This window comes from Poecilia reticulata, linkage group LG6 (assembly GCF_000633615.1).
Source record: "Poecilia reticulata strain Guanapo linkage group LG6, Guppy_female_1.0+MT, whole genome shotgun sequence".
In the NCBI taxonomy this organism is placed as follows: domain Eukaryota; kingdom Metazoa; phylum Chordata; class Actinopteri; order Cyprinodontiformes; family Poeciliidae; genus Poecilia; species Poecilia reticulata.
Window position 1 is genome coordinate 29,014,603 of NC_024336.1, and position 23,216 is coordinate 29,037,818.

General features: G+C 38.4%; 1 protein-coding gene across 7 annotated transcripts in view; it reads right to left on the bottom strand.

Annotated features, from left to right (window-relative positions):
• cnot1 (CCR4-NOT transcription complex, subunit 1) overlaps positions 1 to 20,385 on the bottom strand; it is a 28,543-nt gene extending 8,158 nt beyond the window's left edge. The window contains exons 1-33 of one of the 7 annotated variants that reach the window (XM_017305287.1): positions 20,260 to 20,385; positions 17,149 to 17,447; positions 16,240 to 16,347; positions 14,738 to 14,836; positions 14,351 to 14,419; positions 14,153 to 14,207; positions 13,808 to 14,011; positions 13,533 to 13,701; positions 12,597 to 12,723; positions 12,294 to 12,404; positions 11,665 to 11,835; positions 11,462 to 11,589; positions 10,363 to 10,603; positions 10,123 to 10,242; positions 9,861 to 9,983; positions 9,600 to 9,751; positions 8,626 to 8,776; positions 8,303 to 8,516; positions 7,192 to 7,329; positions 6,033 to 6,157; positions 5,379 to 5,665; positions 5,221 to 5,299; positions 4,879 to 5,121; positions 4,663 to 4,803; positions 3,757 to 3,936; positions 3,539 to 3,655; positions 3,342 to 3,452; positions 3,029 to 3,106; positions 2,374 to 2,551; positions 1,499 to 1,653; positions 1,064 to 1,360; positions 831 to 971; positions 234 to 338 (exon numbers count right to left, since the gene is read on the bottom strand). In XM_017305287.1, coding sequence (XP_017160776.1) covers positions 234 to 338; positions 831 to 971; positions 1,064 to 1,360; positions 1,499 to 1,653; positions 2,374 to 2,551; positions 3,029 to 3,106; positions 3,342 to 3,452; positions 3,539 to 3,655; positions 3,757 to 3,936; positions 4,663 to 4,803; positions 4,879 to 5,121; positions 5,221 to 5,299; positions 5,379 to 5,665; positions 6,033 to 6,157; positions 7,192 to 7,329; positions 8,303 to 8,516; positions 8,626 to 8,776; positions 9,600 to 9,751; positions 9,861 to 9,983; positions 10,123 to 10,242; positions 10,363 to 10,603; positions 11,462 to 11,589; positions 11,665 to 11,835; positions 12,294 to 12,404; positions 12,597 to 12,723; positions 13,533 to 13,701; positions 13,808 to 14,011; positions 14,153 to 14,207; positions 14,351 to 14,419; positions 14,738 to 14,836; positions 16,240 to 16,347; positions 17,149 to 17,250 — 4,719 coding nt within the window. In that variant the 5' untranslated portion in view covers positions 17,251 to 17,447; positions 20,260 to 20,385. Of the gene's footprint in view, positions 1 to 233; positions 339 to 830; positions 972 to 1,063; positions 1,361 to 1,498; positions 1,654 to 2,373; positions 2,552 to 3,028; positions 3,107 to 3,341; positions 3,453 to 3,538; positions 3,656 to 3,756; positions 3,937 to 4,662; positions 4,804 to 4,878; positions 5,131 to 5,220; positions 5,300 to 5,378; positions 5,666 to 6,032; positions 6,158 to 7,191; positions 7,330 to 8,302; positions 8,517 to 8,601; positions 8,777 to 9,599; positions 9,752 to 9,860; positions 9,984 to 10,122; positions 10,243 to 10,362; positions 10,604 to 11,461; positions 11,590 to 11,664; positions 11,836 to 12,293; positions 12,405 to 12,596; positions 12,724 to 13,532; positions 13,702 to 13,807; positions 14,012 to 14,152; positions 14,208 to 14,350; positions 14,420 to 14,737; positions 14,837 to 16,239; positions 16,348 to 17,148; positions 17,448 to 20,259 lie in introns of all 7 variants that reach the window. The other 6 variants (XM_017305286.1, XM_008412522.2, XM_008412521.2 and 3 more) reach the window with 6 other exon arrangements.
• Positions 20,386 to 23,216: the final 2,831 nt, after the last annotated feature.

Sequence of the window (23,216 nt, forward strand, 5' to 3'; positions counted from 1 at the left end):
GAGTGCTAGCTGATAGCTTCATGACCGGGCAGCAGTGAGCGAGGCTGGGCGAGTGCTAGCTGATAGCTTCATGACCGGGCAGTGTGAGGCTGGGCGAGTGCTAGCTGATAGCTTCATGACCGGGCAGTGTGAGGCTGGGCGAGTGCTAGCTGATAGCTTCATGACCGGGCAGTGAGAGAGGCTGGGTGAGTGCTAGCTGATAGCTTCATGACCGGGCAGGGGGGCGGCGTTACCTTGAGTCTGATCTGTTCCGGCATGCGCTCAGCCTGGTAGGTCAGGACGACGGGGTCGCAGTAGCGACGGCCTTCCTGCCGCGCGTGCTTCCTCAGCTCAAACTCCTTCAGCAGAGAGCAGATTAAAACACTGATGAGTAAAAAGCGTTTGGATCAGTAATATTAAGAATTACTGAATTACCTGAGGTTGTTTTGTTATACTTCAAATTTCGTTTTATTTTTTCCAACAAAATTCAATCATCAATCTAAGGAACCTGTTAAAATTATGCGATTGACTAGAGGAAGAGACAATAAACTAGAACATTTAAAACAATTCTATACGGTTCCATGTTGTATCAAATTTCACCAGTTTATACTTAAAAATAGGCTGATGAATAAATTTCTGTAATTTAAATTAGTATAATAGTATAATAAAGTATAATAAAAATATGCATTATATTCACAAATAGGAGTGAAACACATAAAACACATTTTATAATCTTTTTTTGAGTCTTGAATAGATTCATAATTCCCATGACTTGGAATTTAAATTGGTTTTCTGCACCTCTATCTACCAACAGGTGCCATGATGGAGAAGAGTCAGAGTTATCGACTCACTGTGGCCAGCCTCTTGTCCATTTCAGGTCCAGCTTTCTCCACTGCAGTTTTCTGGATGAAGCAACAGGCCAGTTCACAGTTATCCTGAGCAATCCTTGCTGCAGCCTCCTCCATCATTTCTCTCTGCTGTGGCGTCGGCGCCTGGTGATAATGACGAACACAGAAGCCATTAAGGACTCCGACATGGAAAGAATAAACTGAGGTGCGTGAGCTGCCAGTGGCGCTCGGCTCACCCTGAGCGCCGCAGCGAAGCTGTTCTTCAGATTGGTGGCGATGCTCATCAGCAGCGGCTCGCGGCAGGTGATCATGGCCATGCCAGCAGTCAGGTTTCTCATCATGTGGTGGGCGGCTACGCGCATGCGAGACTCCTCCGAATCCAGGGCAAAGTCCTTCCTGATGATCTGCTCACATGTTGTCATGGCAATTTTGATGGAGCGGTCCACCACAGGGTGCACCAGCTCCTGGACCGCTCGCTCCACTGACTGCCGCACGCACTGTTTGAGCTGAGGATGAGCCTGTAGCAGAGCGATCTGCAGGCAGGAAGGAGAACAGGATCCCTGTCAGATCAACTGAGAGGTGTCCGCTGGACCAGTGGATCATATTTATACAGCATCTGTCTAATTTTCAGCCAAATATTTCCCGGGATCATTAATATTTGATTGACTTACGTTGACATTAATGTTGATATGTGGAGCCAGGCCTGCCAGGGCGTAGACATTGATGTCATGGTAACTGAACTGAGGCGTGGGCGGCCCGGTGGTGGTGCAGGTGGTGGTGGTGGCAGCTGGGGTTGTGGAAGGAGCTGGAAAAGGAACAAAGTCACCTGTTGGCCACAAAAAGCAGATCAGAAAACAACAATAAGTACTTCAGCAAGTTATTTTAAAGATGCAGTATACAACTTTTATAAAAAAATATTTTCTACATATTTGTTGAAACTGTCACCATGTTGTCGCAGAGGAAGGCATAAGAAAAACCTGCTCTGCCTTCTCCCAGTGCTAACCAGAAACAACCAATCAGAGCCAGGAGGACTTGTCTTAGCACTGTCAATCATGACTGTGTACGCGCAGCTCCCTCCCATTTGCCCTCTGCTACCATGCAGCTTATTCCTGTCAGCAGTCTGTCGTGAATGCTAAAGCTAGTAGCATGGCCACCGATGACAGAGGATAAATAGTTTTTCTGTGACGGTGAGTTGTTCCTCTGCTTTTTGCACATTTAGCAGCGTGTTCAAGAGATTGATTGACAGCATTAAAACCCGCCTCCCAGCCCTGATTGGTTGTTTATTACCGAAAGCGGTGAACTCATTCACACAGCAACAGTAGCTGAGGTAGAAGATTGATCTTTTCACATTTTATCTGTGTCTTATTATACAGCCGCGACATGACGACATTTTAACAAACATGTTTGAAACTTTTTTTTTTTTCCAAAAGTACTGCAGCTTTAATGCACATTTTACTTTAACGCTACAAAAGGTTCATATTTCTGGCCATTTCTTCAGTATGTTTCTGAAGAATGTGAAAACAGAAACTTGGCATGAGGTGACAACCTGTGGTAGGAGGAGGCAGGATTTCGTCTGGTGGCTTCGCTTCTTTCTTTGGTGCAGACAGCTGCTCCTCCAGGTTCTTCAGCTTCTCTTTGTCCTTCAGCAGGTTCCCCGGCTTCAGCTCGTTGATGTCCAGAGACAAGTTCTTACACAGAACTTCAATCTCAAACTTCAAATTCAACTAAAGAAGAAAAGAACAAAAAATGAGGAAAAAATGACTCCATTTTGGATTTGCACTGGATAGAAAACAACTGAACAAATTACAGCCACTTTATGATGCCGTCAACAGTGAACTACCAACTCCAGGTCAATTCCCTCCCTTACTTCCTGTACTTTAACAACTGCGTGCAAGTGTTTTTTTTTTATTAAGCTTATTTTTATTATAATTTTTTAACACAAACAACCCACATATTTTCCATCTATACTCCGTTTCTGTTTACTAGGTGCACCAGTTGCCACTAGGCCCCTTGTTGAAATACATTAAATGTGTCATACACCAAAATCCCAGTTGCTGATTATTCAAATATTCAAATAATTAATCTAATCTAGTCTGATTGCCATTTTTCATATAGCGAGGATGTAAATTATGGCACAAGACGAGTGAAACCTGTAAGAAAACCAGAGCTGCTCCACCTCTGGGGTGGAGGAAGTGATTTACCTTGAGGTCATGTTCCTGATGGAGCTCAGCGAGAACATTCATGATGGCCATAGTCCAAGGGTTCTGAGGCCTGAAGACCTGCAGCATGACGATATAGATTTAGCAATTAAATCTAATTTTATTTATATTATACATTTATAAAACCACAGCACAAGTTTTGCACATAAAATGCCAAAAAGGAAAAGCTTGAGCACAAAAATAACACTTCAAAGTTAAGATTTTATGTTCTTTTGGGTCTTTTTGTCCCCGATTTGCGTGTAAAAATCAACTTGAACCGACACATTAACCAGAACACATTCATCCATCTGCTCACCATGCTCCGTAGGCTAGACTCCAAGACTTTGGCCACAAAGGGAACCACATAGAGGAGCTCCTGCTGGCCTTTCACATAGGCTTCTAGCAAGAGAGATTTGAGCTCCAGGTCCTGAAAACAACAAGGAGAATGTGCTTTACGCTGCTGTAGGAGGACAGAAACTGTGCTAGTATTTACAGCGTGACTCCAGCTCTTACTGTGTAGAGGATTGGCTTGTTTTTGGCCAGTGTGATCATGCCCAACCAGTGGCCAAGGTTCTTCAGCAGGGAGCGATCGGAGAAGTTAGCAGCTGCCTTGTCGGAGGTTAGAAGCACCTGTCACAAACAGATGAGCATGGTCATTATGGTTATGCCTGCAAAATAAGATTGAACCCCTTAAAGGGACTAAATAACATTGTTTTGAAGTGAAGGTGTACCTTGATATTCCTGTAAGTTTCATTGAGAACCATCTTGACAAACTCCGGGTTCTTCAGTGTGTCCAAAAAGTTGGAATAGAGACTGTGAAAGTTTGGCTCAATGCTAACGCGCTTCATCACTAGGTACTGAGACACCCACGGCATAAACTCTTCCTTCACCGTTTCCTTCAACTCCTCTACCTGTTTTTTTGAAAAAAGAAAACCGATGCTGCTTAAAGAAGTGAAAGAAACACCAGGGAGTAAAGTTCTAGTATTTCTGGTTATGTCCTCTTTGTCATGTTGCTCAGAAAATATACAGATAGAAAGAGACATATTGATTAAGTTACAAAAAAATTAGTATTCTTAATAAAAGTAGGATTCCAACTAATAAACTTTTTAATAAGTAATGCTTTAAAATTCAAAGACTTTGTACATGCAAAATATTGGAAATAATGAGTAAAGAATTGAAACAAACTCTTCCTTCTAGAATTCAGAAACTAATTGAATAACAACATTTGCTAATATTTGAAGATGCTAAAGAGAAAAGTAAAGTGTGAAACTAGAATGAGTTTAATGATCTCAAACCATTTTCTTTCTTGGTGAGCTTTAAAATGTAAAGTTAAAGGGACAGAATTCATAAAAGTTGTACCAAACTTGTTCAAGGACCAGTCAACAGATGAGACATTTTATTTTCTAGTTCTTGGGTTCCACACCCCTTTCTGATGCCGCCCTGGTTAACTGCCCACATTTCAAAAACCGCCACCGTGTCCACAGTTTAAAAAAATCTTTTGTCTCAAACTGTCCAAGCATTTTAGGTTTAATCTGCGTTATGTAATTTTAACGCGTAAAAATGTTCAGGTTAATTGCAAGTGGCAATGTTGACATCCCTGAAATTAAAAAATAAAGATAATCTGAATTTTTCTTTACCTTCTGTGTCATGTTGGACTGAGAAAGGTTGTTGAAGATGAAAGCAATCTTCTCTTGGACATTCTCTGGAGGTTCTACAATCCGTTCGGTTTGATCCGTCGCCACCAGAAGCGTGTCGATGTTGGTAGTGTTTATGGAAGGCTGGCGGGAGAAACCAACGTTTGTGAGCGCGTTGTTGCAGATTAACAATAATGAGAGTTATAGCATCAAACCTACAGGCATATCCTTCTTGAAGGTGCTCTGCGTGGGCCTTGAGATGGTGCCCGTTTTGGCTGCAGTGGTCGTTGTGGTGGTGGTGGTGGTGGCCAGTGTGCTGGGCTGGCCAGGCTGGGGGGCTTTGAGGCTGGGCGGCTGCTGGGACTGAGCCTGAGCGTGGGCCAGGGCGACGCTTCCAGGTGTAGTGATGGATCCCTGCATCTTCACCGGAGGGTCACGTGACTGTTGGCCATACTCGATATACTGCACACACAGGATGTTTAAAGAAGCAGAGCGGGAGAGTTAATCTATATGAAGGCGAGACGCGGCGTAGCCCTGCAAACACTCAGAGAGCGTCATTACCTCTTGTAAATGGTGCGGAAACTGCAAGAAGTGAGCAATTGACGCCAAGTGTTGACAGTACTGAGGGTAGTCTTTAAGTCTAGAAATAGAAATTATATCTATTAGCCTTAAACACATTACATTTCACATGAATGACGATGAAAAACCCGTTTAAAGACCTGTTTTTGAATCTATCCAGTGCAGCAATTCCAAAGTAATACATTTTGGATCCAAACGGTTTTCGTAAGGCTTCGAGAACGTATCGTAGAGCCAGACCCAGCGCCATGTAGGTGACCAGACCCTTCTCAATGATGCCACCAAAGAGGCAGGCAGTGATGTGCAGTTCTTTGTCCGGGTACTGAGGGAAGAATCGGTATTCCTCAAATAAGTTTCGAAGCATGCAGTTGAACACCTCTCGTTCTCGCTTGATGGTCGAGTCCTTAAATCTCTGAAGCATCTCCAGAACCTGGAGAGAAACAATATTTAGAGATAAAACACCAGAGTTCACACAAAACAGAAAATCTTACCAAGCATTTCTTGACTAGTTCCTAGAGATGTGAATCTTTCAGTGTCTAGGGATTCGATTCCAATGTTTTCTCCATTTGATAAAATGACTGATTTTATCAGTCATGTCTAAAGATTTGTCTTAAATCTTTAGACAAAAAGGATGAACAGAGTGGCAACATTTAGACAATAAGAGGAAATAGAAAGTTTTTCAAATTTACACCAAAGGCTTTAAATCAAAGGTCATTTACAACTTAATGAGTTTATTTAGTGTATTCAGTGACAGGAAGTAAAAACCTGACGACAGAATCATTCAAAGTGGAGCTTACTTCGTCCACAGACATGGTCGGGTGAGGTGGGTGGTTGTAGATACGCTGGAAGTAACTGTTTGCTTCGTCGTCGATCTCCTTACTAAAGTGCTGGTTAGCCTCTGGCCACACCTGAGAAAGATCAGCTAGAAAAAAAGAAAGAGCAGAAATATTACCTTTAGATCGCACTGTAGCACAAATTTAAAGTCTTATGAGCATCAGCACTGACTGAATGATGAAAATAAGCCCAATACAATAATGTAAAAATATAAACAAGGCCAGAAACATTTTTATTAAAATGTTGACATGTCAGTCAACATTTCCTGATTTCCATCTTATTTTTTTAACCCTTTGGTTTAATTTTTTTTTATGGAACCAACATAGGTCACCTCAACTTCTAAAGCTTCACGTCAACAAATCTGCACATATTTCCCCAACAGTAACTGGGAGCTTTGCTTTGTTAGTGAAAATGGAAGTGACTGTGATGTCATCGCAGACTCCAGAGCGTCCAAGTCTGTGTGGGAAGCCTGGGATCAGAACTTGGGAGCAGATGTTTCCCTAATTCAACAACATTATTGGGATTTAAGATCAAAACACAAAAAGCAAATTATAGATGGGTTTCAGCACCAAAAAATATCACTTGAGATGCATCGATCAGGTTCTGCATGGCCAATTAGATTTTCTTCTAGGTCTGACCTGCCAATTGTTTGGGTTTTTCTTCCATTTTAGGCCAATAACACAAAAGAAATGATGCTACAGTCCATTAATGGAAGTAATAATTTAATAATCCCAAAACAGAATCAAATGCAGCTGGTTTATCCATTAACACCCAAAACAACAGTAGTTCTTCGCATGAATAAATGTTCCAACTTAGAGAAAAATTGTCCCATTCCAATGTCTGATACATGCATATCTTCTAAAACACAATAAAATGGGGCAATCAGCGTAAGCAGACAAGGAATGGAAGACTGATCTGTATTTCCTCTTCAAAAATTGCCACAATTTTTCACAGATTTAAAGCAAATTCAGTGGGAGAGTTCATGATAATTAACTCAAGGCTCCAAATCAAGCAGTTCAAGATCAAATTTACAAACCAAAGCAGTCGTTACTTGAAGAGGAAATACAGCGCAGAGCAACGCAGGGCGGGGCTCTCAGTCACACCACTACCATCGCCACTTACAGGCCTTCATCTTACTCTGCTGAAAGGTAGGAGGGTTCAGGACAGGTGTGCTCATCTTCCTGGTGCCGAAGGGATCCGTGCTGACTGACGGCATTCCCAGACTGGAGCCGATGCTGGAGCCGATGCTGGAGCTGATGGCTGAACAAAGCAGAAACTTCACACAAAGATTAACCAACAGAACTTCAGCCTAACCGTGGCTTTACTGTAGCACCTTGGATTCATGTTTGTTTTATGTAACTGTAATTACTCATTAAAGATGCAGCATATAACTTTTATAAAAATATATTGTTTTGGGGGGTTTTTAAGCATATTTGTCACTATGTATAAACAGGAAAACTCTATCATTGGTGGCCATGCTAACTAGTCTGAGCATTCATTACAGGCTCTGCTGTACACGGGCTTGATTGACAGTGTTAAGACCCTCCCCCTGGCTCTGATTGGTTGTTTCTGACCAAGCTGTGTATTTCTGCAGTTAGAACTGGGAGAATGCAGAGCAGCTAAATTCTTTAAACAGATTATCATGTAATAAATATACTGTCACAACAACGTGGTAGTTTTAACTTGGCCTGTCGTAACAAATTTGGCTGGTCGATAAATTGTCCCAGAAGTTAGTGTGATAATAATAATGATTTGAGACTATTTTCAAGTGATATAGTGATAATGGCATAATAATACAAGAACACATTCTCAAAGATGAATAAAACTTTAAATTATAACGAACATTTAACACTGGAACTGGAAGATATTAAATATTCAAAATAAAACAAACAATAAATAAAATGTCTCTGTAAACATAATGATTAAAAAAAATGGCTAGTTGAGACCAAAACATCAGACTGATCGCTTTTGTCATAAAGAGAGAATAAAGGAAAAACAATAAGTCATTGAAATGGAAATCATTGATCTCATTTTAACTTTATCGTGTGATTGATTCATTGCTTATTGCAACAGGCCTAGTTAGAACAAATATCTAAAAATCCTTTTTTATAAAAGTCACATACTGCAGCTTTAATCTAATTTGTTAAACTTACAGTGACAGTATTGTGTTAGACTGTCTGATCAGAAATATGAATGTTTTGGTGTGTGAAGGAAAACCAAAAGGGATAAGTACCAGAGTCCATACTAGGAAGCTGGGAACTGATACTGCTATGAACCCCAAAAGGTGTGGTGGGGTTTGGGTTTGGAAGAGGAGGGAAGGCCTTTGAGGGGGACAGAGGGTTACTGAGAGCCGAGGTCAGAGAAGTGGCAAAGCACTGCATGCTCTGAGTGTGGGAGGTGGCGGTGCTGCCCAGACTCAAGGCGCTTATGCCAGTCAGAGTGTCCATCTGGAGAACAGAAGGAGGAAAAGACTGAACCAGAGCTAAACGCAGCAGATCTACAACAATGGAAAAATGTTTTCTGTCAAAGTACCGTTTGTTTGTCACATGCCGATACCTGTACAGGTGAGATGGCATCCAGGCTGCTGGTGCTTGGGGCGCGCCCCTTCGGCATCACTCCTGGTGGAGGCTGCCGAGCTTTATTCATTACATTGCTACGGTTGGCGACCATGGTGAGAATCGTCTCCGACAATTCCTGGGACACGCTCCTGAGGGCGGAAACGGAAAATTAAATATACCCATAGACACGTCACTGGTAAAGTAAGAACAGCAGAAAAATAAAGATAAAACGGTTTAAAACATTAATGAAAATGCGACAGAAGTTAATTTACAATCAAAATTAACCTGCAAATAATACAACTTTAATTCAAAATCTAAAATCCCAGACTATATTGTGATGTTTAAGTTTTTCTGCAGGAAAAGATTTAAAAAAGGTTTTCAAAATTGACTTTTTTCAGCAATATGAACAGAAAACATTTGAAAATATTGCTGAGTTTACCCATGTTTAATAAACTAATGAAAATCAGATCTGCATGCACCAACATCTGCCATCATGTAAAAGTCACTGGATAGATGTGGTCCTATTCACAAGGAAACTAAGGAGAACACAGAAAGTGTGAAAACATTTTCAATTGTGACAAGATTTTATTTTTGCCTTAATTAGAAATGAACCGTGTCCATCTGCATCGTCCACCTTTACTGGACAGCAAATTTGTATCATTCTTGAACTGTGGGGCCCAACAAAATTATTAGATTACAATATTCAGATCCCTGCAGACATGTTGTAAAAGAAATGCCATTTCCTTTTTAACAGCCTCTTACATTGTTTTGCTTCCCCTGATTTTACTCAATCACAGATGATGAAAATGACTAAATCCTGCGGTAAAAGCTCCCACGCTGTTGTTGCATCATACCCCCAGTGGAGTATGGTGCATTCAATGATCGGAAAGAGTTCAGATGTTTTAGTTTCTGACGGCGCCGATTTCATCCCAAACACCAACAGTTTTAACAACAAACAATGCTGCTTCTCACCCTGCACATGACTGCAAACAGGCAAGCATGGTGGCTAAAGTCTCTGGGGGCAGCTGGGCACTTTTGGGCTGGTCCTTGTCCGGAGCCAGACCTCCCATGATGGATGGGCAGCGTCTCTTCAGAAACGTAACGCATGCCTGGATGAACGGTTCCTATGATGGGGCAGAAACAAAAAAAATAAATAAATAAATTTTGGATTAAATGACTTAATATTTAGCAAAAGCTCTGTTAAAAGTATTTGCATATATTTTTCAGACTTACTCCATGCTCCCGGATTTTGTCAGTCAGCCATTTATCAAGTTTGAGGTATTCACGGCGAGAGGCGAGTGCAGCGAGGTCAATGACAAAGGCAAACGGAGTAGCATTCAGCAGCATCGATAGAGACTGAAAGAAGAAAAGGAGTTAGTCATTTGGAACTACAAAAGTTAAAACTTTACTCAGGAATGGCAGAAAATACGTTTTTACCATGAAGATGAATCCATTTTTTGGAAAATAAGTAAAAGATTAAACAGTATAAACAAACCTTCAAGTCCTGGGCCACATCCAGGATGCGAGACAACTTGGCCTGGTCATACTGCTCCCCTCTCATGTACCACTCAGCCATCGAATGCATAATCAGCTGACGAATGGAAGGAGACTGACCCTGTGGATGAGAACGCCAAAATAACAGGTTGCTTTGAGTCGCAATAAAAATAAAAAAAAACATGTCAACTAATAAAAGGCAAATACTGGTTTATTCAGCTAAAATTAGAAAAGGTCCAACCTGTCCATGCCAGGCGTAGTGCAGGATAATGGCAGAGTTGGGATGGTTGCCAAGAAAGATGGGCATGAGGGTGGAAATGAGCTCATGGCGCAACGTGTGCCAGGAGGTGGAGATCTGCAGTAGAGCCAACACCAACATGTCCGGGCAGTGCTTGATGGGGAAGCTGAAGAGCTGCTTCACCTGTTCGTATTGCCCAAGCTCAGAGAGTCTGAGGAGACTCTCCACCAAGTCCAGACTTTTCCTGCAGGACGTTACAGAAACTTTGTGAAAGAAATCAACAGAAAACTGTTTGATATTTTGAAAGAGATAAACATCTAAAGCAGTGGTGACCAAACTTTTTGCCAAAACTGGCCAATTTAAACTAAAATTCATTAAATTAGAAATTAGTTTGTGGTTTTTTTTTTTTTTTTGTTTAATCTGCTCATTATGTTTTTAAAAATGAAATCTGTATACACTGCAAAAACACAATATCTCACCAAGTATATCTGACCAGTTTTTGTGTAAATACCTTAGTATTCTTGAAGTAAGAAAACTAATTTATAAGTAACTTTCCAGCAAAATATAGGAGGTTGTTTTAAGTCAATAAATCCTTAACATTGATGAAAAAGTTCTACTTTCACTGGTAGATTATTTCACTTAAAACATGGAAAAAATGTCTTAAGTAATCCACCAATAGAACTTGTACTTTTTCATCAACATTAAGGATTTATTGACTTAATACAAGCTCCTATTGTGCCAAAAAGTTACTTGCGATTTAGTTTTGCCTTATTTAAAGTGTACAAAGACAAAAGTACTTGTTAAGATTTTGTGCTTTTGCAGTGCATCATTAAAGATCCAAAACATAAAAAGACCTTCGAAATGTTGCTTCACAAAAAGAAAATCCTACATTTTACAGATTTTTTTGGGTGACAAGTTTTCTATTTTGTTGGCCAAATTTTACCATTATCGACTTGTGGTCAGAGGCTGAACAAAAACATTTTAAGGGTCACACTTTGGACACCCCTGCTTTAAAGAGAGTTACTCAAAGTAACACCTTATGCATGTAACACAGTCATATTATATCTATTGGATGCAGCAGTTAAGACTCCAGCTTTCCTACCATGTAGCAATCTCCCTGTTGTCGTCCTCAGGTGGGGCTTTTAGGAGGTCAATGACCACAGTGTGACACGGGTAGTCAGCAAAGCAGAACACTTCTGGGTTCATCAGAGAGTACTGAATAAACGACAGCTGGAAAACAAAAACTCACACTTAGACAAAATACTATGTCAAATCTAGATCCCATGTTTGTCCAACAGCAGTTACCTGTCCCTCTGCGTGTTTCCACGAGCGGTAAATAAGATCGACAGGGAAGACCTCCATCCCCAGGCCCCGCTGGATCCCATACACCACGATCTGCAGGCCCTTGCTGTCCCGGATCAGAAATCCGGGGTGGTCCAGTTCGTACGTCACCTCTTTGAAGTTCAGGTTGGGATTCTAAGACAGTCATGAAACACAAAAACAAGAGACGTTTAACACATTTACTTTTCTGAGCACAGAACAAGATTCTGCTCGGAAACAGAACCGCAACTGAACAATATCTGGAAAGCCTCTTGGTAGAGTTGTTGGAAATTGCAATGAAAATATAAATTAAGGTTCAGTAAAAACGTTCTAGGACTTTTTCAATTTTACCAAGCCTCCACTCCACTCTCTGCGCTTTAGGTTCAATAACTATAAAAATGCCCAACTGTGCTGATAGCATCACAGCTGCAGAACTCCTGGAAATAGCATCAAGTGACTTTCTTTAATAGAATGTTTATTCAGAGTAATTCCATCATTATTTCCAAATTCTGTCACTTGCTATAAGAAAACAAAAAAAATCTGGATAATTCTGACAACCAATCAAACATAAAAGAACTAGAAGGTTTATTTTCACGATCAAAAGCTTTCCTTACCACTTCTTTGACGATGTCAATGAGAACCTCAACATTCCACGTATGGGCCTGTGAGCCGTCGTTCTTGTCCTTACCATCACTCCAAATTCCACTTCCTGGAGCAGAAATGGACTGTGGGGAAAAAATTTAAATCAAAAACACACAGAACAATAAAGTAATAATGTGTAAAGTTAATAAAAAAAATTTGAGCTGGAGCTGCATTTAAATAAAAAAAAATGCATTTAAAACTTCCAGTGTATGTAAAGCATGTAGCATCAAACCTATGTTGTGAAATTCATTTTAGGCGAGAAACAGGCGCCTTACCTGAAGTGGGATGCCGTCAGACAGGCCGGAGTGCGTCCGGGCCATCATTCCCAGAACCCGGGCTACCTGGCTGGCTGTCACCTCTCTCACCCCATACTGGAGGATTATGTTTCTGCATTCATCAAGACTGGAGACAGAAGGACAAGAACCATGTCAGGGGTGAATGTTCAGAAAACTCTGGCACTAATAATTCCCAACAGCCCATTTCATACTGAACAAAGAGAACAGAACTCAGAAATAAAGATCGGAGGGTTCAAACTGCAACCATCACATTGCATTTTGCAACTAATTTTTGCAGCAGTGCATTTTTCTATAATCAGAAATTGTTTTTTTTTGTTTGTTTTTTTGTAACTTTGTGAATAGTTACTCTGCCTTCTGTATTGGCTGTTGAGATTATTTGTTTTTAAAATTTTGGACTTTTCAGTTTCAAACAAAGTCCCAGTTTTTCTTTAATTGCATTCATTTTAAATTACAAGATTAGACTCACTAAAAATACAAAATCTGACCAAGTATTTTTATGCAATTTCTAGTGTAAATTTCTCAGTACACTTAAAATGATACCAAAATAACTTAAATGCAACTTTTTAGCAAGAAATAGGAACTTGTTTAAAGTCAACAGTTCCTTAATATTGATAAAAAATTACTAATTCCATTGGCAGATTATTTCACTTATGGGAGAAATGTCTTGTTATATGTGAAACAATCTGCCAATGGAACTAATAATTTTTCATCAATATTAAGCAATTCCTTACTTAAAACAAACTTCTATATCTTGCTGAAAAGTCACCTTAAAGTTTGTGCTTTTGAAATAAGACAAAACTAACATATTTGCACTAAAAACTGGACCAAAAATACTTTGTAAAATGTTGTGTCTTTGTGGTGAAGAACAAAAACTTACTTGGTGAGTTCAGTAATTAATTAGCTTACTGAACTCACCTGGCACAAAAGCCGTAACCAACTTCCTGAATGAAGTCTGCGAGAGAACTCTCCATGATGGTCTTAGCTAACTCCCCGGAGTCTGGTAAGATCCTGTCCATGGGAATGTCCCGTTTTTCAGGGTACAGCAGTGGTGCGAGCACCACAGGACAGCGCTCTTGGGGGAAATCTGACACACAGAAATATGTGCATAAGTTCAATCTGAAACATTGACTATTCATCATCAGGCAGACGGATGCCGTATTTTTATTTATTTATTTTTTTCCTTTTAATACCTCGGCAAAGTGTCTTAAGGAAGGCGTCAATCTGCTCCTGCCCTACCCCACTGGCTCCCTTCTGTCCAAACAGTAGATGGGAGAGCAGCAGGTGCAACACCTCTATGGGAATGTCTTGGAAGCCACCTTCCTGGTTTCCTCCGAGATCTGCGTCAACGTATGACCGCAGAAGGTCAGGAAGTTTCTGCTTGATGAACTGTGCAGCTGAAACGACAATAAATAAAAAAAAATCAGGGTTAAATTTAATATTTGGTGGAGAAACATGAGAAATCAATAAAAAAATTAATTAAAAAAAACTGAAAATATTTTATGTTGAAACATGCAAGACTCTGCTACAACACTTACCAAATCCCCGAAGATCTGTGTTGCTGGAGTTAAGCAGAGCAAGGCCAAAAATTACCTGGAAAGTAGAAAAATAAGTCACATAAAGACATGTTTTATCACCTTTTAGATAAACAGAACACAAAGGTTTTCAGTTAAAATCAAACAGAGATACGTTAGCACACATATCTCTAAACAAAGTCCAGTGAAGATCCTCCTCACCTCTTGAACCTTGCTGAGTTTAAGTACTTTACTCAGCTGAGTAAACAGGTGGGCGGATGGCTTCAAACTCTGAAAGATAAATTAAGGAGAACATCTTTGATCAAACTTACATTTTTGATTGCTGCACACATTAAACGTACAATAATTAACGTACAACAACCCAGTTCTGTTGCGCACCAGTTAAATAGACCTGAATTTCACTTCAAGTTAGAATAATTTAAAATCTCAGTAAAAGTCTGAGCATTTCTTCGAAGCATGAACAGAAGATTACAGTTGAGCTCTAAAACTAAACCAATGACAAGACCACTGGCTGCCAATCCAGAACCAAAAGTACAGTGGAAGCACTGGGCGTTAACTGAACCATTAGCATTTTATAACACTGCTTACCTTCTGGTAGTGCAGGGGATTGTCGATGGCGTAGCAGAGAGTAGAGATAAAGTTTGGCTTTGATATCAGCGACACACACTCCTGAATCAGAAACTGTGTCTGGTAGTGAGGAAAGACAAAGAGTAGAGATGCATCAGCAGCAGAAACAAACCAAGACTTCAAAATTTTAAACAAAAGAAAAAAAACTTGCTGTGGCAACTGGACATGAAAAGAAAGAAACTGCCCCCAACTTCACGGGTCAATTTCCATTTCTGTTTGGTACGACTTCACTTAAACAGACAGGGCTCTAGTGTGCAACCAATTAGGTCACAAATGTGACCTCATTTCTCAACAGGGCACCTAAAACATATCTGAGGCTGCGGCCGGTGTAAGCACTCAGTCGAGGAAAAAGTCTCAGACACTGAAAGCCTCCTTGTGATTCAACACCACACACATATTAGGCCTTTAAACCAATCAGGAATAGAGATGGGCGGGACCTGGAACCATCAACCTCACAGGAGCTTTTAGGTTAAAAGGCAACTGATCTCTTTGTATTCCACTGCTGATAATTATGGCATATTTGTGCGCACAGTGAGACTGATGTGAGCATACATATCTAAGCAAACAAAGAATTCGTAGTGCGTGTTTAAATCTCACACTCCAACTCTCCACATTCGCAAATTAGCAAAGTGTATGTGAACATCGCTGCGGTTCTGATACATTTCAAACTGAAACACTGAAAAATCTTAACGCATCCATAAAAATATCACATGCCATCAGATTATTAGTTCAGTGTTGCACACTATATTGCAAAGGAAGAATTTCTCTTCACCGAGTTCGAGTCCAAAATAATTTTTCATTAGAAAAATAGTTTGAACAACGTAAAACGTTCAGTTTAACACATTTATCAGATATTCAGCCTTTAAATTTTTTTTTTGCATATTTAATTTTATTCCATGTTTATTTTTCAGAAATTATGTTTTTAATGCTCTGGTGGCACAGAGCCTACATAAGGGGGCCTTAGACCTCGATGCGGCCGTCGCAGGTTCGATTCCCGGTCTGGAGACCTTTGGGGCATGTCTTCCCCCTCTCTCATTACCCACTTTCCTGTCAATTCACTATCAAATGAAGGCCACTAGAGCCAATAAAACCTTTAAAAAAATTATGTTTTAAGTTTTAAATTTCAGCTCAGTGGGGCCCTTTAAACACTTTTCAGAAAGTTTCCTCTCTTGTGCAAATAAGCGTCAATAAAATTACTTTGTTAGCTAGATTGTTAATCATTTCCAAGTCAAAATTGTGTTAATGGACAGTGATTTAAAGTAAAAAAAAACTTGTAAAACTGTGATTTTAAATATGACGCAGTGAAACATTTGGGTGCTCATAAGAAAAGCAATTAGACACACCAGTGTAACAAGTTAGTCTAGGTTAGTTAAAGTTGGAAGCTTTCAAATATTTCAAAATGCCATAAAAAGTTGCCCCACAATAACACAAGCTGGAGATAAATGTGATTGTTCAAAGATTACCTGGTGAAAGTCCTTGCCACTGCTTTTACCATCGCCACTGAAATCCACATGGGAGAAGAGACAGCGTAGTAAATGCCTGTCTGCCTCAGGACCGTGACGATTTACAATCTGGAATCACACACAGTGGAGACAACTTCTTTTACACAATCCATGCGGACAAAGCTTTTACAAGCTCTACAATAAGCAATCCATATTACAAAGACTGTTTTCTTCTCAAAACAGTCGTTACATGCAAGCCTAAAGATTATTTGTATCATGTACCTTACACGCATTAATATTAGAAAGACATAAAAATGAGGAATTGTTCTTGAAAAACGAATAGCCAACTTCTGATGGGGCAAAGTTTTTGGCAGACTAAATCATTATTTCTTGATAGGAAAACATCAAAAGCAGCATTTAAGCTGTAAGAGGGACTGCATGAAGCAAACAATGATTGGTCACTCCCAAGAATCTAAACAAAGAGGGTGGATGATGTAGATAAAACTAATACATTTTAAATGAATACACATTTTGGAGGATCCAAAAATTATTCACTTTTTTTTTTTGGCACAATCTAGTTGGGCTAATCAGACTCATCACTGCACACTGAACTCAAAACAAAACTCTGCAAGTGGCTATTAACATAACTGGAGTTTGAATGACAGCCAAACATTATAAAACTGATGTCAACAAGTTGGTTAAGTCAAACGCATAACTGATGGTGTTTACTCAAATCTCAATGAGGATGAAACAAACAAGAGGCACACCTGGTGTTTATAAGGAGAATTATTCACGTCAGTGACTGAACACAACTATGAACACTTCAATTAAATGTCAGATTTTCTGTATATTTTGACAGTTTACGCCAACTCACAAGCAGATCCGGGAAACTAATACAGACTAAATGCAGTGGATGTTGCTCCTACTTACATGCTGTATTTCTTGCTGGCTGGCTCGGTAGTTTTTCTTCGTTAAATTGTCCACCAGATAGCTGATTTGAGACAAAGCCAGCGAGAGCGAGTCAAGATTCATTGCTGGTTGGGGCGGAAGCAGGCAGCCGAGCACGGCGCAAAATCACCATTATTCCCCTTTAGTCACTTCAGTGATAGGTTACTTCTGCTCCCCCCCCCCAAAAGGTGCGACAAATGTTGTCTTCCAAATGTGTGCTCCGATCGGTGGCTCCCAGTGCTAGCAGGTAGAATCCTTCAGTTTAAAACCATGGACAGCATCTGTAACGGAAGAACAGTTTTTATAAATCATTAGGAAACAGACTTTTTGTTTTTGTATTAATATTTTTATGTGAGCAAATAATTTTAAAGACAAGAAAAGATTATTCAAGAAGTACAATAAATGTTCTGGGATTACATTCAATTATGTTTTGTTCATGTTAAGTCATTTTCTATTTACAGTGGTGGTCAGTTATGTGTATTTACAATGTGCTGTCCAACAAAAAAAGATATTTACATAAATTATGTCTGCTGAAACAGGGAAACCCAGATAGTATCACTCTTAGATTGCAGTTATGGTTTAAAAGAAATGTAATGTTACTCCAAATTATGTGAATAAGAGTAACTACGATAGATTTTAAGTTAACTGCACCAATCCCAACTCCCAAGTGTGTGAGGAGGAAAGAAAAGAGTTTCAGTCACACAAATAAAATCTGCAGTTTTCTGCAATAAGACTATAACAAATAATTATATTATAGTGATAACACCTAATAACTTATTTAGGGTTATTTCACACTTTATGGACGGATGTAACTTTGAATAAAAGTTAAACTTATTTAGCCGATTCAGACTGGCATGTTGACTCCTCTTTTTGAACAAGAGCAACGGTCAAGAAGAAATGTGATTATTTCACAATAGCTACCAGTTAGATTAAATCAAAATTCTCAGATTAATACTGTAATAGTTGAGATTTTTAAATCAAACACCCATATAATCTACCCCACAGTGGCACTGACATAAAAACAGTATGTGTAACATGTCTGCTTCTTTCAAATTTAAAATCAGCAACTGACACAAGTTTCTAAAGTTTAACTGTAACACATATAATGTAAATGCATTATAAATTTACAGGTTTAAATAGAGAGCTAAAAGTGAAATTCTGTGCTTAGTTTTGTATTTTCTCAGAAGTGACCAAATTAATGTAAATATGCTACTCTACATAAGTTAGATTTACTATTTTGCTTGCAAAAAAATGAAAATGACTCAAAAAATATTAACTGTATTCAAGTTTTAAAAAAATAATATCCCTCTAGTTTAATTGAGTTCAAACTCCATAATTTTATAATACGCCATAAATCCATGGCTTGTGGTTCTAATCTTTGTTTGGGCCAGTGACTGTCATGAAATACAATGGTTCCTGATCAAACCAAAATAACTATGAGCAAATCACATTACTATATTTCCATAATGAATACAAGAGAATATATTGCTGAAAAATATATGAAACTATTAGTTTACACGTGGATGAATTTAAGCATGATCGAAAAGAAGTTGACGGGCTCCTCTTTTTCCAAAAAAGAGAGAAAAAGATAGTACAAGTGAATAAATACACATCAAAGTGCAGAAATGACCAGCAACATAAAATATATATTATTCTACACTGAATAAAAATAAAAACTTAAGACACCAGCTGTACACATAACTTTAATTTGTTTATAGAAACACAGAAGCAGTGTTTCTGTGTTTTTGGCACTATTCTATATCTTCAAACAAATAAAATCTATACTGGATCGTTAACGGGCCATACGAATAAATGTTTCCCTGGTCACAAATTGTATTTTTAAACGTGGAATTGGCCAAGGGGGCCATATTAAAGGTAGTCCAAGTGCCATAAAAATAGATTGAATTCACTCAGTTTTTTCCACAGACAGAATAACTTCACTGATCACTCACTTAAAGTTCAAATTGAACCAGTCTAAAGTTTCCATTTGACAGCTGACTGATCCAAAGGTAGCACACATCCGCTAAAACAAAATAATAATAATTTACAAAAAAAACTAAGATAAAAAAAACAACTAATGCCACCTTAGTGTCGCCCTTTCCACGCATTCAAGCGAGCAGATACAAAAATAACAGAAGTCGCTCTCCGGACAAAGAACTTGCTAATGAAAGTTAGCAAATCTAAGAAGCTAACAAAAATGAAATTAATAAAGCAGAGCGTTCAAAGCAGCCCCGAAACGTCCACCAATGTTATTAATATAAAATCATTTCACTAATTTTGGAAAACCTTTTACTCTTCAGCGACCACATTCAGCAACTACTGAGGAAACCTAGGTGTGTAGTTCGGCTAACACCACCATGACGCTGGTAAACACCGTTAAGAACCTAGCTCCCATATTTGATAGATTTAAAGCCAATAAAACATAACTCCCTGTCCATTAATCCATGACCTGGTAAAAAATATGTTTTATGTTTACGTTTCAACTTAGGAATGAGCAAATGAAATGTGTTTCCAATTTTTCCTAAGCTAAAAATCACCAATTTAGCATTTGCGAGAAGCTAACGTTAGCAGCACGAGCATGTTTCATATAAATGTGAACGGAAAAAAATATTTCCATTTTAATGGTTTTAAATCAATCAGCTACATTATGAGTTGTAAGGATTTCCAAAGTCACATTTAATGTTTAGTTTGAATATTGGACATTAGTTTTACGAGATATAGTTTGCCAACGGTAGCATTAGCCTCATTAGCTTGCCTTCCTCGGCTCCAACTAATCTCTGAATATGCTAACGTAGCTACAAACGTTGATTTCTTAAACCAGTCTGTAAACCTTCATTCAGCCAAACGTACCGGTGGCTTTCGGATACCACCAACAAAACACAAAGTGGCTATCATATTTCCGTCAACGAGAAACTCTTCTAACTGAAGAGTAAGCTACTTTTTACCTAAAGAAAATGACAGCTGTTTTCAGGAATTAGACTCCCCCTCCCTCATGTTGGTGTAAAACGGACATCCCCCCCTACTTAAATCTCTGTTTTTTCTTTGAATGTAATCCTGTGGATTGTTATTTGCTAAATACATTCTCAGTCTCACCGTGCTTCCAGTAAAGTAATTCAGATCGTCATTCCTTCTAGTTTCCCCACAACAAACTTGATGAAATGGAAGGGTTGCAGCGCCTCCAGTTTAGTTTGATTTTCAAAATAAAATGGCGTCTGTCACCGCTCGGCGCGCTCCCGCTACCAGGCGGAGACGTGCACGAGTTACCCGCTGTGGACAGACACCTGAAACAAATAATATAAGTATTTAACACAACCGAAGAAAACTAGGGTATTTAGCGTTATTATTTTTTTTATTCTAAACAGTTTTTCGTAGGTCAAAACACATAAAGACAGTTACAAAGTTGGCCTTTTATCACCTGAAAAACATATCCACAATTAAAGTTCTATGTCCAAACAATATTTTGAAAAACTCTTCCATTCGTTTATATTTAATCGAATTGATTTCTGCAGGAGCGTCTTGACATGTCTACCAAAATGTTGAGAGAATAAACTTTAAACTACTTTTGTTAGTTTATAAGTGATTGTGTGGTTTGGCACCAAAATACTGTTGTCATTGTATCAAAGTTCCATAAAACTGCAAGGCTGCTGAAACACTGAGTTCCTTTGAATTAAGGTTAAATCCCCACCTGTTTACAGCTGCCTTTGATCAATAATAATATGAACATCAATTGGTGTATTTGATGTATATTTACTTGATAATTTTGAGGATGGCATTTGACAAAATGTAATGTTTATTGCTTGTTTCATACTTGATTACTATATAATATTTTTATGGTGTAAAGCACTTGCTGAAATGTGCTATACAAATAAATTTGACTTGACTTGAGTACTCAATCATGTGAGTGCTTGGAACCAAAGTCTAATTCCAAAAAAGACGATTCTGGCTTACAAATACAAAAAATAGCCAATTAGGAAACCAGCAGATTAACATTATAACTTGGGTGACTCATTCCGAACAAACTTGAGACAACTATGGAGAAGGAATAACTCAGTTTTAATAAAAAGAAAGATGCCACAAAACCAGAACCAGGCTCAGTGTAAGCCCTATCTGAACTAACTGTGAATTGTGAGGCTGTAAGCAGACAGAGCATTGAACATCCGCCATGAGGAAAGTGAATTGAAAGCCTTCACACAACTTTTCAGAGACATTGATCGTCTTGCCATTCAGGTGCAGTTTGTAAAAAGTTTAGAGGGACATGGGGGTTGAAATGAACACAGTTGAAGCCAACTAAACCAGACAGAGCCACAAAAGTGAATGAAAGGTTAAACTGGCTTGGCCTGGTAGTTCTCCCCTCATGGGCACTAAAGTGTTACCTGAACAGACGAGGTAAATGCAACTGTTCTCAGTCAATCACCTGGTCGTTCCAATACATGACGCCATGAAAAAGGATTTTTCCCCATATAGATTTTTGCAGTCTTCACTTGTTTGTCACTCCTAAATGTTTGAGTCTATAAAAAAAATATATATATTATTGCCAAATGGTTAAGCCAGCCTTGTGGAGATCAACTACTTTCAAGGGTTTGCAGTTTTTTAGCCGTATTTGCATCACTGCAGACAGCATCATGCTCTGAGGTTACTCTTCTTCATGTCAAACTGGACTTTCTTTTTTTTAGCAACGTGTTGATAAAAATTATGAACAGCTCTTAATGCCAATCAGTGTCTGATAGAAAGATGAAGCTGAAGACAGGTTTTGTGTTTCAAAATCACAGTGAGTCTAAACTTACATCCACATCAACAAAATAATGACTTTGTGACATTAATAAAATTTTAATAGCCAAGATAAATCTGATAAAAAAATCTGTAGCTGATTCTAAAGACATCTGAGAAACTCGGAGAACTTTTGAAACTTTTGACAAATATTGTCAAGATTTAGGATGGTGACAGATTTCTAACAAAAAAGACTTAATGCTGAAACTGAATCCAAGTGTGCTTTAATAAATTACTGGTTAAAGGGTGTACATACTTGCAACAAAGATATATCAGTTTAGTATTTTTTATATTTTGTCCTCTTATAGTTATTTTTATGCAAGCTGTAGAGAACATGTTACTTTAACATGTTGCAGGTATACCTATGCAAATATTGAGCTTTATCTTAATATTTTTTATAATTATATTTTCACAATGTTTATCATGTCATTGTGTATATCTTGTACATGTTTTCATCAGACTCATCATTATTATTTAGTGTAAAGCGTAAATTTTGTCTTTTCTTATTACCTGTTTACAATTTTTTCCAATGACAGAAAAGTATTGCGTTTCTTTGTTCACTAAAATGTAACCTTATGTGAACTAATAAAAATTAAAATAATGAGCAGCTAAATTGAATCATACACAAAGCTTAAGCGTTTTTATGATTATGTGTCAAAAAGTACTTTAGCTTTTCCATGAGTGAGAAGTAACTTTTACCATTTACTTTCTCAAGTCAATGTACTTCAAGAAGTAGTTTTACTGCAACTTAATTTTTACTTTCACTGTACAGTAGTCTGGTGGGATGTCTGGTTTGTAAACAGGCTTCATTGATCTAGTGTTATTTTAGATCTTCTGAGCCTGTCGTGCCATTTGGAGGTCAAGTGAATATACAGTAAGTCACAGACATTATCTCTGGAAGTATTTTGCTCTGCCACTAAACATTACTTACTTCAAAAAGTTAAATGTTATGGAAAAAGTAGATTTGGGAATGAGTGTCTCTTCTGTCTGAATTTATTTTGTATTGAGGTGATTTATTTTTATTAACTTTTTATTAGAACTTGCACATATTGTATTTGTCTGAATGACTACATTCTTTTCAGATATGTATTAAAATTAGACAGTAGGTTCTCAGTGCAGCCTTTTACCTAATACTTCTTCATTGTTACTTGAGTAATTTTTCAGATGGCTATCTTTCACTTGAATAAAAATATATTGAAGTAATGCTACTCTTACAAAGGAGTGGGTAGAAAATGACTCAAATAAGAGTAAAACAAGTATTTGTTAAAAAAGGGGACTCAAAT